At 37.6% G+C, this 17581-nt stretch overlaps 1 protein-coding gene and 1 long non-coding RNA gene across 2 annotated transcripts; one reads left to right on the top strand and one right to left on the bottom strand.

Moving 5' to 3' along the window:
- Positions 1 to 9025: 9025 nt before the first annotated feature.
- On the bottom strand, positions 9026 to 12046 carry TMEM225 (transmembrane protein 225). The gene is made up of 4 exons (XM_003992499.5): positions 11604 to 12046; positions 10843 to 10989; positions 10227 to 10361; positions 9026 to 9519 (listed from the first exon to the last, which is right to left on the bottom strand). The coding sequence occupies exons 1-4, from the start codon at positions 11779 to 11781 to the stop codon at positions 9293 to 9295; spliced, it is 687 nt and encodes a 228-aa protein (XP_003992548.2). The 5' UTR covers positions 11782 to 12046; the 3' UTR covers positions 9026 to 9292.
- A 10-nt stretch (positions 12047 to 12056) lies between these two features.
- On the top strand, positions 12057 to 16147 carry LOC123380382. Its single transcript, XR_006586070.1, has 3 exons — positions 12057 to 12389; positions 12822 to 12881; positions 15640 to 16147. It is a non-coding gene; the product is annotated as an uncharacterized LOC123380382 (long non-coding RNA).
- The last annotated feature ends 1434 nt before the right edge of the window (positions 16148 to 17581 follow it).

The following is a 17581-nucleotide window of genomic DNA, read 5'->3' as shown; positions in this document are numbered from 1 at the left end:
AGGTCATTCAGTTAGACTTGAGGGACAGAGAAAGAAAATGACTTGCTAAGTTCTCAACGACTAAATTCTGTTCCGTGTTTCTCCAGTGGATAATTTCAGGCTTGAATATCCCTAAAGAATGAGAAAAAGCCCAAGAAATACATGAAATAGCTGTGGCTCACTTACCTGGAGCTTCCCACTTAAGATATCCCAATGATCGATTTATAAATTCAGGCCAAAATATTTAATACTGCCAAGATTCCATCAGGCCTTTGAGAGGGCTTTGGGGAACAGAAGTTGCTAGTTTTAGAGCAAAGGGATTATTGACAGAGCAAGACATAAAATACCAGGCGTTAGGTAAGCAAACCTGCCAGGTGCTCTCCCAAGCCAAAAGTCACAGGGGACCACATAAAGGACCAGACCATGGGAAGGGCAATGACTTGAGTAAACCATCCCTGTAGGATAAATTAACTGCTCTCCCTCTAGTTTGGAGATGTTTCTATATCACCTCACAGCCCCGTAATTCAAAGATTAAATTTGTAATTATTTGTTTGCAAATTCTCTTTTCCCATCTTTCTCTTGCATCTTATTTTACAGCCATGCCAAATTACTATACAGATCAAAGATTTAAATGCAAAAAAATAAACCAATGACAAAGTTCACCGAAAAAGAAAGAGTTCAGACAACTACCTTGAACCAATACCTTAATCAGACTTTATTATCCTCTACCAACTAGTTTTTGCACAATTATTCTTGTTAAAGATTTAAAAGACCATTTGTATATTTGATAATATTTATGCATGTTCATGAGGAAAATCATATACTGCACAAAATCCTCAAATTTGTAGACAACTTAGAACATATTCTTCAGAGATATGCAAAGTCCACTGAATGCTTGCTGTATACTGATTTCCAGAAAATTTATTTCAATTCAGTTAGGTGAGATATACAAGCTCATCACTTTCTTGCCACTAGGAGATATTATCAATTTTTACATCATATTCAATAGAATTTCTAAAAATATAATTTTAATATATTTTTAAATTATTATTGAGCATACTATTTCTTTTGTCATTTCAAAATTCTTCCAAGACTTTCATATTGATATTACTATTTTTTCTGTTCCTTTCCCAGACTTCCCATGCGTTGTTTTTGTATACTTTTTCTTATTTTTGTGCTATTTTAAGAAGAGAAGCTGTATTTACATATAAATAAACACACATTTACATATTCATGTGCATGAATATTTATATGTAACTAGGCATGTATATATTTAAATATATGTTTATATGTGTTTATAATTTATATAAACTATTATGTTCTTGACTATTCAATGGTCAAGACCCCCTGATTTAAATTTTTTTTTAATGTTTATTTATTTATTTTGAGAGAGAGAGAGCACGTGCAACCAGGGGAGGGACAGAGAGAGAAGGAGAGAGAGAATTCCAAGCAGGCTCTGTGCTGTCAGCACAGAGTTCCATGCAGGGCTCAATCTCATGAACCATGAGATCATGACCTGAGCCAAAATAGTCAGATGCTTAACCCACTGGGCCACCCAGGTGCCCCCACTTTTTTGTGCTTTAAATATTATTTCATAATTTGTTTTTTATGTTTAGAAAGGCCTTTCCCTGTTAATATGCATCCTAGATTACCTGGATTTTATTCAGTTTTGTTCCTTTATTTATTTTCCATTTAAATCTATAGTCTGGAAGTTTAAGTGAAGCATTAATGTTTTTCTAAGAAGCTAAATTTCCAAACTCTATTTTTTATGTAACTTATACCTTTGCTATTGGTTTGTGATATACTTTTTGTCATACACTAAGTTTTTTTATATGTATCAAGATTTGTTTCAACATTTGATTTTATTTCATTGAAAAGTCTTATCAATTCTCATACCAGAATATCCTAGCTTTACTTGCTTTTAAACTAATACATTTATGTATATTTCACTGATTTGAATTTAGCGATAAATCCAGAAAGATATTAGGTAATGGTGAGAGCAAAAATCTTTGTCTTCTTTCTCTTATTTTAATGCCTATGATTTTTATTTTTCCTTGTGAGGGAAGATCACTTTATTACTAGATTACTAAATATTTTGAAATGTTTTAAAATATTTTTAACGTTTATTTATTTTTGAGAGAGGGAGAAACAGAGCGTGAACAGGGGAGGAATAGAGAGAGAGGGAGTCAGAATCAGAAGCAGGCTCCAGGCTCTGAGCTGTCAGCACAGAGCCTGACGCGAGGCTTGAACTCACAAGCCCCAAGATCATGACCTGAGTTGAAGTCAGATGCTTAACTGACTGAGCCACCCAGGCGCCCCTGAAATTTTTTTGATGGTTGCTTTATTTTATTGAGGTTATCAATATTTATAATTGGATCAGTTTACATGAAATGAATTTATGTACAGTTTTTAGTATAAATAGATTCTAAAATTTCTGGGTGAAACTTTAAGGTGCTGTTGTTTTTGTTTGTTGGTATTAATGTTAGGACTTTTACATATGTATCCAGTGGTGAAATCAGTCTAAAGACTACATTTCATGCTGTCTTGGTAGGTCTTGATATCCAGATAACATCTAATGAATTGGGGACTATCTCAAGTTTTCCTGGATTCTGGAAAATTACTTGGTTTTTTTTAATGCTTACTTATTTTTTAGAGAGAGAAAGACAGAGTGCAAGCAGGGTAGGGGCACAGAGAAGGACACAGAATCCAAAGCAAACTCCAGGCTCTGGGCTGTCAGCACAGAGCCCGTCACAGGACTCGAACTCACAAACTGTGAGATCATGACCTGAGCCAAAGTTGGATGCTTAACCGATTGAGTCACCCAGGCCCCCTGGAAAATTACTTTTTGATGCTTTTTATGAAATTGACCAAAAGTGTTTACTAGGGTTGTATCTAATTTTGAAAAATAATTTTCTTTAACTTAATGATATATGTAAAATGGTATTTCATTATGGTTTTCATTTTCATTTCCTCTATCATTAGTAAGATTGAACATCAGGAACTATTTTGGAATATCTTTGTGAATTTTTTTTCATATGTTTTCCCACTCTTCTTCTACGTTTTGAACATTTTTTTCCAAATTTTAAGAATTCTTTATATATTGGGGAGATTATCACTTTTTCTGTGATATATGTTGTAAATATTTTGTTTTGTTTATGGTGTTTTCTAATGCAAAAATTTTTTTTTGCTTTTATTGAGTCACATATGTCAATCTATTCTTCTATTGCATGTAAATTTTGAGTTATAGTTGAAAAATATTCCATAAATCCATCTTAAAGAAAAATCACCTCTTTTCATCTGATGCTTGTACATTTTTATTTCTTACATTTAGTTATCCTTATAAATGATATGAAGTCTAATTTTAAATCTAATTTTATGTTTTTCCAAAGACATAACTAGTTGTCCCAACACTATGTACTAAAAATTCCAGATTTGCCCTAATTATTTGAGATTCTATCTTTATCATATATTAACCTTTGCATGTACTTTGGTCTATTTCTAGAATTTCTATTCTATTTAGCTAGTCTTCTTACCTGTTCAAGTCAGTATCACACTTTCTAAATATAAAGGCTTAGAGTCTGTTTTGATATCTCATGAGGCTAGTTTCCCCTCTTATATATTTATTACTTTTATTTTTTAAGGTTTTATTTTAATTCCAGTCAGTTAATACACAGTATTATATTAGTTTCAGTTGTACAGTGTAGTAATTCAACACTTCCATACATCACCCAGTGCTCATCACAACAGGTGCACTCTTTAATACACATCACTTATTTTACCCATCTGCCTACCCACATCCCCTCTGGTAACCATCAAGTTTGCTCTTTATAATTAAAAGTCTGTTTCTTGATTTGTCTCTCTTTCTTATTTTCCCCCCTTTGCTTGTGTGTTTTATTTCTTAAACTCCACAGATGGGTGAAATCGTATGGTATTTGTCTTTCTCTGACTGACTTATTTGGCTTAGCATACTTTCTAGCTCTATCCATGACATTGCAAATGGCAAGATATCATTCTTTTTTATGGTTGCATAACATTGCATTGTATGTACATCTTCTTTATCCACTCATCAATCAGTGGACACTTGGGCTGCTTCCATATCTTGACTATTGTAACAAATGAATTCAGTAAGATACAAAACCAACTGTGCAGAAATCTGCCTCATTTCTGTACACCAATAATAAAGCAGCAGAAAGAGAAATTTAAAAAATAATCCTGTTTACACTTGCACCCAAAATAATAAGATACCCAGGATGGAAAGACATTACATGCTTATGGATAGGAAGAACAGATATTGTTGAAATGTTATACTACCCAAAGCAATCTACACATTTAATGCAATCCCTATCATAATACTAACAGAATTCTTCACAGAACTAGAACAAAGAATCCTAAAATTTGTATGGAACCACAAAAGACCCCAACCAGCCAAAGCAATCTTGAAAAAGAAAAGCAAAGCTGGAGGCATGACAATTAGGGACTTCAAGTTACGTTACAAAGCTGTAGTTATCAAAATAATGTGGTGCTGGCACAAAAAGGAACATCAATCAAGAGAACAGGATAAAAAATGCAGAAATAAACCCACAATTATATGATCAATTAATCTTCGATAAAGCAGGAAAGAATATTTAACAGGAAGAAGTTTCTTCAGCAAATGGTGTTGGGAAAACTGGACAGGAAGATGCAAAAGAATGAAACTATACCACTTTCTATCTTTATCTATCTATCCACACCACACACAAAAATAAATTCAAAATGGGTTAAAGACCTAACTGTGAGACATGAGACCACAAAAATCCTAGAAGAGAACACAGGCAATAACTTCTTTGACATGGGCTTCAGCCACTTCTCTCTAGATATGTCTCCTGAGGCAAGGGAAACAAAAGCAAAAATAAACTATTGGGACAAAATAAATAAACTGCTGCACAGCAAAGGAAATAATCAACAAAACTAAAGGCAACCTATAGAATGGGAGGAAGATATTTGCAAATGACATATCTGATACAGGGTTACTATCCAAAAACTATGAAGAACTTATAAAACTCAACACCCCAAAAACAAATAATCCTATTAGAAAATGGGCAGAAGACATCAACAGACATTTCTCCAAAGAAGACATACCGACAGCCAGCAGACACATGGACAGATGTTCATCATCACTTATCATTAGCGATATACAAATCAAAACTACAATGAAGGGCAGGGGCACCTGGGTGGCTGAGTCAGCTAAGCATCTGACTTCGGCTCAGGTCATTATCTCATGATCTCATGAGTTTGAGCCGTGCATCTGACAGCTCAGAGCCTGGATCCTGCTCCAGATTCTGAGTCTCCCTCTCTCTCTGCCCCTCCCCCCACTCGTGCTCTGTCTCTCTGTCTCTCAAAAATGAATAAGCATTAAAAAGGAAAAACACTACCACGAGGGGCACCTGGGTGGCTCAGTTGGTTAAGCATCTGACTGTTGATTTCAGCTCAGGTCATGATCACGGTTCATGAGTCTGGGCCCCACATTGGGCTCTGTGCTGACATTGTGGAACCTGCTTGGGATTCTTTCTCTTCTCTCTCTGCCACTTCTCTGCTCATGCTCTAGCATGCTCTCTCTCTCTCTCAAAATAAATAAATAAACTTTAAATACATATAATATATTCATAATAAAAATTTACAACAATAATATGAAATATTATATTCAAATGGCATGAGGGAGACTTCTAGAGTGCTGTTCAGATTCTGTTTCTTTACTTGAGTGTTCATTACACAGGTGTGTTCTCTTTGTGAACATTTAAAGAGCTATACGCTTACCATTTGCGAACTTGTATATATGCGTGTCATATGTCAAAAAAGGTTACTCAAACGTTCTTCCAAAACCAAAACAAAATAACACATGAAAATAAAATAAAGGGGGCAAAGAGAGTACGAGAAGAGAAATCATAGCCAAATTTGACCTACATAGATTCAAGAATTCTAAAATAATTAGAAAATTTATTTCAGCAATTTATTAAGAGAAACATGACTAAACGGGACTTTTCCCAGGTGTGCAAACTGTTTAATAATGAGAAACGAGAGGAAAGTTGGTGTGGTAAAATTTGTACAGACACATCAGATGAGTCTGCAAATTTAATTTAAAACAATCTAAAACAAATGGGGCACAGCGTTAAAGTTTTAAAAAGTTAGGCAATAGGTACATAAGTGGTTATCACATTGCTTTCTACTTTGTTCTGTATGTTTAAAATATTTCACAATAAAATACAGAGAAAATTTTCACAAATTATAATTTATATAAAAGATACATCCTATTTTTGGAATAGGAAAAAAATCAACTGATCTCAATAGACGCATAGAAATTTTCAATAAAATTAATCATTTACTTTTGGTAAACTCACTCTGCAAATTAGATATACAAGAAGTCCTTTATTTTTTTTTAAATTTTTTTAATGCTTACTCATTTTTGAGAGACAGAGAGAGACAGAGCATGAGCGGGGGAGGGGCAGAGAGAGAGGAAGACAGAATTTGAAGCAGGCTCCAGGCTCTGAGCTGTCAGCACAGAGCCCGACGCAGGGCTCGAACTCACGGACCGTGAGATCATGACCTGAGCCGAAGTCAGATGCTTAACCCACTGAGCCACCCAGGTGCCCCAAGAAGTCCTTTAATTTGATGAGGCAAATATGACAAATTCTACAGTGCATATAATATCAACTATTAGGATTATGGAGGCATTCTTATTAAAACAAGGAACATAGAAAGGATGCTTACTGTCTTTTTTCCCATTCAACCTTATCTTGGAGATCTGAGCCAATGAATAAGACAACACAAAAGAAGTAAGTGATATAAGTATTGGAATGAAGTGAACATCTTTTCTGCGGACAATATGTTTTCCTCCAAGGATAACCTAAGAGAGCATACAGGTAAAATTATAAGTACTAAAATAAGAATTCAGTAAAGTTTCTAGAGACAAAAAATCAACAACTTGACACCAGTAATAGGCAACTAGAAAATGTTATAAAATATTTCAATTCAGAAAAGCATAAAACTGCAGGTTACCTATGAATCAACCTTAACAAAAAGATCTGTCTGGAAAAAATAAATCACAAAACATTATTGAAGGACGTGAAAGGAGACCTAAATAAATAGTATCATATTTTGGCATTGGATGAAAAAACATTATTAGCATTGTTAATTATCCCCAAATTAGTTAATAAATTAATATGATTCTGAATCAAATCATAAGTAGGATTTTTCTGGAACTATACAAGCTAATCTTGCTATTTATATGAAGACCAAAGAGCAAGAACAAGTCAAGATAATTTTGAACAAGAATAAGGACTTGGGCATATCGAACATCAACACTTTCTTTCTCTACATAGTAATTAAGATCGTTGTGCCATGCAGGGATATAAAAATAGACCAATGGAATAAGCTATGGAGATCAGAAACAGACTGACTTTTATGTATATTTGGTATATGTAGGAGATTATGTTACAACGCAGTAAGATAAGGAATTAAGCCATAAAATTATTCTGAATAGATAGTTATCCACATGGAAAGTAGGTAAAATTGGATCTTTACCTTATATAATACACAGAGATTATTCCCAATAAGAGTAAAGAGAGCAAGGAAGGAATTGTTAAATAAGACACAATAAAGCACCAACTAAAAGGGAAAGTTTGATCTACTGTATTACATTTCATTTGAATACCTCTGTAAAGCAAAAAAACCTCATAAACAAGGTTAAAAGCCAAGGCACAACCAGTTAGTATTAGTTTCCAATATATAAGAACTACAAATCAATAAGAAAGAGACAAATCATTCATTTTAAAAATGGTCAAACACAGTAATTCAGAGAAGAGGAAATCCAAAAGCTCAATAATGAAATGAAAAGGAGAGTTGCTGAGAGGGAATGTTTATTGATGTGGCAAGGGACAGTATACCCTGGGTGTCCCGTGTAGTGTTGAGGCACTTGGAGGTCAGAGACAAGCAATATCTGATGTTACGTGGTCACCTGACAAGCCTGGAGACCCTCATTTTCTTAAAAAGTGAGCAAACTCAGTGATAGTTCAGAGATTAAAAAGACTGATCACTGAAGGACTGGCAAGGTACAAAGAAGCTAGAATTTTCATACATTGCTGGCAGAAGTGTAAATTATAACAGCCATTTTTTGCGTCACTTTGTCAATATTTAGTTAACTTGAAAATGAAGATACTTTCTTTTTTTTAATGTTTACTTTTGAGAGAGAGCGAGTGTGTGCGCGTGCAAATGGGGGAGGGACAGAGGGGGGAGGGGCAGAAGGGGGGAGGGACAGAGGATCCAAAGTGGGCTCTGTGCTGACAGCAGAGAGCCCAATGCGGTGCTCAAACTCACAAATCCGGAGTCGAAGTCCAACACCCAACTGATTGAGCCACCCAGGCGCCCCAATAAAGATAGTTTCTGCTATTCTAGTCCTAGATAAATACCCTAAGAGAAACTCTAGCTCATGGACAGAGGGAGTTGTGTATAAGAAAGTTCATAACAGCACTATTTATAACAGAAGAAAAGAAAACAACTAGATTTTCATCAACTGGAGAATGAATATTTTACATTATATCTCTACAATGGAAAACTTAGCGGTAGTTTCAATGAATGAAGTCGAACAAAACGTAATGAATCCCAAAACCATACACGCAGTTGAGTGAAAAAAACAAGCTGCAAAAATGATCTGTACAGTCTGACTTTTAATGATCTTTGAAGATTTGGAAGGCTAATCTATATAATTTTTAAAGATGCATTAAGTTCTAAAAAATGACAATGTGAATGTAAAATGATCAGCGATGCATCATTGAAAGTGTTTTGTGACGAGCAGCAAGGGAGGGAAATGAGATTAGGGAACTTTTTAGAGGAACATCCGTTTTGTCTATAAATTTAATTTGAAAACATCTAAAGCAAATAGGGCATAATTGTAAAATTTCATAAGGCTGAGTGATGTGTGCACAGATGTTTATCATGTTTTGTATTCTTTCTGAATGTCTGAAATATTTCACAATAAAATAAGTGTGATGTATAGAGTTAACAATACAGCAAGTATTAGTTAATGATAATATTTATTAAATGAACAACAAATGTTATTAAATGGTGAGAACAAATAAAAGAAGCTGTTCAGCAGGTCAGGATCGAAAAAAAAATAAATAAAAATGAAAAAACCACCTTCCGGATCTTCTTACAGACCCTAACCCAGTCACATGCATTAAATAATGCCAAACAAAGACACCACGGCTGTAGAGACACAATGCACATACACACAACGTTGTTTCTATTAAGACAAGCACACACTGAAAGATACATTGTCAAATCATACAGCCCAGGTTACACGACGTGTTTGGATGTGTGCTCTGTTTGGAAAATCTTCCTTTGTGTGAACAATACTACGAAGCATTGCAGGCTGTTCTGGTAAGGAAATAACTTTGATAGAACTCCCAGACTCCTGTCTGTCCTTAATTTCTCTGCTGGATGTACGGAGGACGGTCAGGCAGGCAAAGCTCTTGATGGATTGTTTGTACTGTAGGAGAGAGAGGACTCCTGGGGAAAAGAGAAGCCAGGGAAGGGTGATGAGGGGTCAATGGAGAGTTACAGAAATACTTCCCTCTATGTCAGCAGAGATACTCCAACCCAAAGCCCTGTGGGTCCCTTTGAACTGCCCCAGGCCACTGGAGAGGAGGATGCTTTAGTGGAAGAGACCAGAAGTGTATCCACAATAGCTTAAATGCTGTTCATGTCATTTTGAAAGAAGACATGCTTCTGGGTTGTGAGTGCAATTCCAAATGAAATTTTCAAGACTTTTTAAGAAAATGAGGGTCTCCAGGCTTGTCAGGTGACCACGTAACATCAGATATTGCTTGTCTCTGACCTCCAAGTGCCTCAACACTACACGGGACACCCAGGGTATACTGTCCCTTGCCACATCAATAAACATTCCCCATCAGCAACTCTCCTTAGTCATGACTTGGATGGTTATCTCTGTCCTGAAGTGGGGATGGTGTGAAAGACAGTAGCAAAGGCAGAAATGAGAGCTGCCCTTGAGGCAAGCTTATTGAATATTTCACACAGCCCTCATCTCCAACTCTGCCCTTGAAGGAACTGCCCTCAGAGAGTGAGTCACCTGAACTTTAGCCCTTTAAAATGTAAGGATTGGCACTTTTCCCCATCTCGCTTTCCCATCCTTTTACTCTCCTCTAACGGGGATAGACTGGTTCTAATCACCTATCAGGGGCCCTGAAAACACTCACCAGAGGCCACAAAGAGGGAGACATTTAAGTAGGCAGTGAAAATGATCCAGGTGATCTTGTAACTGGAGTAGTACACGGATTTACCTTGACTTAGCTTTTGGTGATACATTAGGAGTGCACAGAGCAGAAGGAGACCTAATGTCCAGACAAAAGAAGGCGGGGGGGGGGGGGCGGGGGGGGAATCCCTTCTAAGGAACTTTGGCTCTTCTACTCAAGTCTTAACCCAAGATATGCCTGACTTCCAAACCTCCTACATACAACTGCACTATGTTCAAAAATCGGGGCCCTGGGTAGCTTGGTCGGTTAAGCGTCTGACTTCAGCTCAGGTCTTGATCTCATGGTTCGTGAGTTCAAGCCTCACCTTGCACTCTGTGCTGACAGTTCAGAGCCTGGAGCCTGCTTTGGATTCTGTCTCCCTCTCTCTTTGCCCCTCCCCAATTTGTGCTCTCTCTCTCTCTCAAAAATAAACAAACATTTAAAAAAAAAACCCAACCTTGCTAAGTGGTACATTCAATTCAGAAGCTGTGTATCTGAGCCAAAGAACTAGGATGGTTGCAGCCTAGATCCTTAAACCAAATTTATCTCCAAGCCTGTGTTAGGGGAGCCAAGAGGTTACCTGTGAAGAAACTGAGGAAGACAGCGATGAAGAGGGTATGTTTAGTTTGAGGAATCAGGTAGGTGGATTCCAAACCCAGGAACAAGTTATGGATGAAGGAAAGGATGAGAACCAAAATCATCATGGTCCTGACCACTTCCAGGCCATCTGTTGGAAAGCAGACGCTATGTTGAAAGAGGGACAGATATTTTTTCTAGGCTCATTTCCACCTGGAAATTTCCACAAGTCTCTAGGTAAAAATCAGAATGAGGTAAAAATATTTCTTTAAATAATAAAGAGGAACAAGGGGAAAGAATAAAGAGGTAGGGGCCTTAAGCTGAGTGGGAAAGAGAAACAGAAGAAACTGTTCTCTTAGTGTTTCTATAAGTTTCTTTCTCTTCTATTCTTTTCACAGAACAGACTTCTTGTTAAATATAATTCATCCTGCCCTCCTCCAGTGGCAAAACAAGCTATTTTCCTTGTTGCCAGTTACCTTTCTTTTATTCCCTCATGTTCTAGATGTGCTGACCACCCTGCTGCTACTGCCAATGTCTCTCAAATGTCCAGCAGTGAAGTCTGTGAGCTTCTAAACTTTTCTCCAAAATATTCAAAATGGCGAGATTTTAGAGTCAGCCTTGACTCTTGATTACGGAGCTGGGTGCAATGCAGCCAGCAGAAGTTGCCCCAGAGAATGATAATGAGTAAGCCGGTGAGATAAATGGAAGTCAAGGAAAGATGAACCCTCCCTCTCCACCCGTCTCTTTCCATAGCGCAGTTCTGACCTTCCGGCCAAAGAGTAGTGCAACATATCCAGGGACTGTGGCTTACTGTATTTTTCTTTGTTTCCAATGTCAGTTCAACCCATTCTCCCATGATGATTCCTATGGCCAAGAAGACTAAGGCCCAGGAGGAGAAGACCATGTTGGTGGCCTGGATACCTCTGGGTGATATGTTCCCCATTGTGAGTGGGGATTTCAAGCCGAGACCACCACCAATATCTCAGATGGCTCTTCTCTGATTTAATTATTTCTTCACAAGAGGAAGAGCAAAATCTAATCTTTTAGTGATTGCTGAGGTATTGGCAGGGGCAGAGCTGATAAAGCCTGTGGACCAAAGAAGATAAATCCCACCCCCCACTACTCCTATATGTGGCCTGCCCTGCTGTCAAGGCTGCTAACTGCCATGGAATCATCTATTGACTTGACCCTTGACCCTGATGGCTGGTGCACTAGGAGGACCATGGCTGACTACAGGTCATGAGAGAGCTACCCAATATAGAGGGAGATAAAATATCACATATTAGAGAGAGCTTCCAGCTTTAGTGATAACTAGAGGCCTTGAAAGAGGTTAGGCATGCCTGACTAAAGAGATCCAATTTTAGAGCTAGGATTATATGTTCCAGGATTACTTGACATTAGGTAGGGATCAGTGAAGAGAAAAAGGCATTCAAGATCGTTGACAGGAATAGTCAGCCAGCCAGTACCACAAAAGGGAATGACCATTCAGAATATAGGATGTTTTAGAGAAACTTGTGTCCTCATTTGGAACGCCTAAAGAAGTTTAGTTAGGTAGGCATCTGGGAAGTAGACCAGCACCTTGAAACCACAAAAGCTGGCTTGATACACCAAAGCATTGCACTCCAATATCATTTATAAGGCCAGACCATTATTTCTTGACAATTGTCTTTGTAACTTGGCAGAGAAAACATTTATGGATCCTTGAGTAGGCCACTATGGTATTCAGTAAGCTCAGAGTCAAAGGACTTGTATTAAAATCCTCCCCCTACCCCGAAAAAAAGCCTTTTACTGAACTAAGATAAAAGTCATATCTAATGGCCTCTCTCTGCCTATTTCTTTGACCTTTCCATGGGCCAACTGGATTTCTTTCATTGCTTCAAACATGCTGTACTTTCTTTCTTCCAGACCTCTGTACATATCTTGGTATATTTTATTCTAATTTTTTTTTAAAAAAACAATGTTCAATATATTTAATCTCACAAGGGAGACTCCGTGGTTAAGAAAATGGACTCACCATCCTGGCTTTACATCCTGGCTCTACCGGTGAGCAGTTTTGTGATCTTACAGATAATAATGCTTCCTACTACACAAGAATTTTGTAAAAAGATTGCATGAGTTTAGGAATGTAAAGCACTTAAAAAGCATTCTTGGCACATAGCAAATGACATGTAGGCAATTACCATAGTATTAATTTGGACTCCTTGGAAAAGCACCTCTGAGGCAGAGAATTGTGTGTGGAGAGTTTATTGGGGAGTACTTAGCCAAGAGTCACATCTGCCAGTGTTTAAGGGAGCAGATTTGAGGAGAGGTTGAACTGAGATGCAGTTGCAAGAAAAGAAATGTTAGCCAACACCACCAGGAGATTTGGACCTGGTGTGGCTTTTGGAGTCATCCTGAGTGCAGCAAGAGAGCTCAGTTTGCCCTGGAATGCAGGCTGTTCCTGGGCTGGTAACTCTGCGTCCAGGGCAATTCCTTTATCTCTCAGGAACTGCGAGCCTCAGCAGCCAGCACCTCGGGTAGTCTTGAAAAATGAGCTCCCCCCTTCCCCTTTCCTTTCTTTATCAGGGCCAGTTTGCTGTTAGGGCTGCCAACTGCCATAGAATCACCTATTTGTTTGACCCTTGACCCTTGGGGACTAGTGTAGTGGAAGGACCCAGAGGGTCATAGCATAAGAGCACACTATGGCAACTTACATTATTATGCTCTTACATATTGATGCTTTTATTTCTATGCAATAGATCCTTAAGAGTAGGATTCCTGGGCTGAAAGACTTAAGCCTCCTTTAAACTTATAGATGATGGCACTAAGGATATAAAGACGTAGCCAGATTAGAGAAACTGGTAGGATGTGAGGGATTTGCGAGAGACGGGTCAAGGAGGAAATCATGTTTTCAGCTAGGGAGAACAGTAGTCAACGATGCCATTAAGTAAGATGTAAAACATGGCTGGAAACACAAGCCTGTTGAAGAAGCTAGTAGATACTGGTTTGGGTTCAGTTTAAGGTGTCTACAGGGCACACGATAGACAGAATTTTGTTCTGGAACTTGACAACAGATTAAGGGTCATCAATCAGTCTAGGGATGGCAGTTGAAACATGTGTGCATATCCTTATGTAGGGATGTAACAAGAGACAGAGAAGGAAATTCTGGAGAACGTCAATATTTATGATAAAGAGCAAAGGAGGACCAGTCAGAGAGAAGGTAGAGAAATACAAGTGTTGCTGAGGAAGCAAAAAGAGGCTGGAGTTTTGAGGACAGATTGGGCAATGATAGCTAATGCTGTAAGGAAATCACATTTTGTAGGAGCTGAACAAATATCACTTTATGGACAATCAGAATGTCATTGGTGGTTTGGGTCACAGCATCTTCAGTACAATGAGGGAGGGAGTGGAGGCAGAAGAGAGACAGGCAGTTTTTGTTGTTTTGTTTTTAACAGGCAACTAGATGAAATAAATAGCAAAAAAGGGAAAAAGAAAAGTAGAATTGTAGTTTCAAGAGGGAAATGTGCAATATTGGAAAAAATAGAGAATAACATAATGATTCCCAGGTACCCTTCATCCAATTTCAATGGCCCTCCCCTGAATTATTCTGAAACAATCGCAGACAATTTCATCTTGAAATATTTGTTTGTGTCACAAAAAGATAAGGATTGATTTTTTTTTCCTGTAGATTTACTTCCTCCCTCTCCCTCCCCACCTTAATCTGGTTTATTAGGAGGTTATCACTTTTGTTCATCATTTCAACACGTCCTTGTGTATTTATCCATTTGAAAACATTATTTTTATTTTTTAAAAGGTAATTTCATTTTCTTATTTTATTTATTTTACAGGTTGTAGCTTTTTATTTATTTATTTTTAATTTATTTAAAGTCAAGTTAGTTCACATAAAGTGTAGGATTGGTTTCAGGAGTAGAGCCCAGTGATTCATCACTTGCATAGAACACCCACTGTTCAACCCAACAAGTGCCCTCCTTAATGCCCATCACCCACAAAGCCCATCCCCTCCCAAAACCCCTCCAGCAACCCTCAGTTTGTTCTCTGTATTTGAGACTCTTATGGTTTGTCTCCATCTCCATTTTCATCTTGTTTTTCCTTCCCTTCCCCTGTGTTCATCTGTTGTGTTTCTTAAATTCCACATATAAGTGAAATCGTAGGATATTTGTCTTTTATTTTCATTTTTTAGAGTTTATTTATTTATTTTGAGAGAGAGCGTGCAAACAGGGTACAGACCAAGACAGAGGGAGAGAAAGAATCCCAAGTAGGCTCCACGATGCCAGAGCAGAGCCCAATGCAGGGCTCAAACCCACAAACTGTGAGATCATGCATGACCTAAGCCAAAAATAAGACCCAGACACTTAACTGACTGAGCCACCCAGGTATCCCGAAAACATTATTTTTAATATATTCACTGCTTTAGGCTGTTACCTTATTCCCCCCCCTTTTTTCTTTGCTTTTATCCCCTTGAATTTCTTAAGATAGCTTAAAATTCTTTTTTAATATGCCAGGATTTAAGGTTATTTTTTTTTCTCTGCACTGCTTTCTATGTCTTAGGAATTTTTTCTACATTTTTTAAAATAGACGTTTTAAGAGTATTTTAGAGTCACATCAAAATTGAGCGCAGACAATTCTCTGCCCCCACACATGCACAGCCTCATCCATTATCAACATCCCCCACCAGAGTGGTACATTTGTTAACAATTAATAAACCCTCATTGATACAACGTTTTAACCCCCAGTCTATAGTTTACATTAGGGTTCACTGTTGGTTATGTTTGACATTTTCATATGACTTTTTCTCCATCAGACCTCTTCTCAGGATTGCTTGCTCAGAAGGAGATTCTTCCCTTCTAATGGGGAGCGCTAACATCTATCATCCATGTTCCTCCAAGAGGATTAACTGCTAATGAAGAAACCCAGCATCACAAGGCAATATGCTTCACCATTGGTGTAATAAGTTGCAATAGGGGTATATTACATCCTGTGATATTGGTAAGTATTATCAAACTTAAAGCACGCATATAAAAGTGTATCCATTGATCGACCCCAGGTCCTCTGGAATCTATGGAACGTACTCTAGACCTGAAACCAGGCTTCTCAGAATTGGTGAGGAGAAAAGAGGAAGCAAAGATTTGCAAAATTGAGTATATAATCCACTTCATGTGACAGAGACCTAGTTGCCTCATTTGATATGGTCTTTCCTTTGGCCTATGTAGAGCCCTTTCAGTTTCTGCTCCGTGGGATCTAAGTACTCAAACCTGAGTGTTAAGGCTTTTTTTCCACCATCTTTGTAATAAATTTCACTTTCTATTAGACTGCTATATTGTTATTTCCTTCTGACAAGACCATGGTAGGATTCTGCTCCTGCATTTGTGGACTATGTGGTAAGGAGGTGCCCTTCATGACCTCCAGAAGTATTCACTAGATTGTTCCAGTAAAGAGCCTTAGTTTCACCAGAGAGCCTTAGTTGTATTTATGTCAAAGGGAAAGCCTATAGTTGGGTAAAAGAATACATTTGAAATACACATCTCTGACACAGGGCTGGTATCCAGAATATATAGGAACTGCTATAAATAAATAAGAGAAAGAAAAATTTTCTAGTAGAAAAATGTGCAAAACACATGAACCAGACACATCACAAGAGAATATCCAAATGGTAAATAAAAACATATTGTAAAGGTTCTCTGCCTCATTTGTCATCAAGAAATTGAAGAAAGTACAGAAATGTTGATCAGTGTCATAGGAAACAGTCTCAAAATGAAGAATTATGGAACAAAGATGATGATTTATTACTACCTGTAATACTTAAGCAATTTCCAAATGCTCAGAGCAGTTTTAGGGCCTTTGAGAATAGAATATCCTCTAAGATATAGCTATGAATAGTTATGAAGAATGTAAAACATTTCCATGCATATCCAAGAGGAATCTTTTTAACAATCTGTGTGAATCGATGTAAAGGGTGCTATCAAGCAGGGAAAAAAAAAAAAAAAAAAACAACCCTGCACTCTAGTTCCCATTCTGCCACTAACTGGCCTTTTGGTTAGTGGGCAAGTGATTTCCTTCTTTTGAACTTTAAGTTTAAATGAGGTGATTTAATCTTGCTCACTGTCTCAAGCAGTAACTTTAATATGTGGGGTATTAAACCTCTGTGTGGGTATTAAATCTCTGTAGAAAAGGGAAATGAGATGTCTTTGTTTTCATTCAGTGTTTGGGATTTGCATAGCTGAAATCCGACCAAAGAGTAGGTCAAGTACCTTCTTTCTCGCTATGACCGGACAATGTCTTTGTGGTTTTGGTATTGGAAAAGGAATCTAATTATTCATTCAATCATTCACTTTCAGGTTGCATTTTTTTTTTATTTTTAATTTTAGAGAGAGAGCGTGCAAGTGGGAGAGAGGGGTAAAGGAAGAGAGGGAGAATCTTAAGCAATCTCCACGCTTAGCACAGAACCTCCTACAGGGCTGCATCCCACAACCTGAGCCAAAATCATGGCCTGATCATGACCTGAACCGAAATCAAGAGTTGGATGCTCAACCGACTGAGCCACCCAGGCACCCCAAGTCTCATTTTTTGGTAGGAACAAACCTTTCAACACATATTATACATAACAATAAATGTCTCCTTTCTGTACTTCTGCTTCACCCTATGCATACTTCTGGAATTATTTGTTACAAAATGTTAAAATATTTTGTAGGCATGTGTATTTTCATAGACCATATGCTCTTAGAAGGCATATTTTTTGGTTTATA

Source organism: Felis catus, chromosome D1, assembly GCF_018350175.1.
Source record: "Felis catus isolate Fca126 chromosome D1, F.catus_Fca126_mat1.0, whole genome shotgun sequence".
In the NCBI taxonomy this organism is placed as follows: Eukaryota; Metazoa; Chordata; class Mammalia; order Carnivora; family Felidae; genus Felis; species Felis catus.
This window is presented reverse-complemented; position numbering and strand designations above follow the sequence as displayed.

What these genes read in the sequence shown, in the direction of transcription:
- TMEM225 (XM_003992499.5), bottom strand. Translation starts at nt 11,781, where the DNA reads ATGGGGAACATATCACCCAGAGGTATCCAGGCCACCAACATGGTCTTC. An exon ending in CACTACTCTTTGGCCGGAAG is followed by an intron (nt 10,990 to 11,603) that starts GTCAGAACTGCG and finishes GCTTTCCAACAG; the next exon opens with ATGGCCTGGAAGTGGTCAGG. An exon ending in CTCCCTCTTTGTGGCCTCTG is followed by an intron (nt 9,520 to 10,226) that starts GTGAGTGTTTTC and finishes TCTTTTCCCCAG; the next exon opens with GAGTCCTCTCTCTCCTACAG.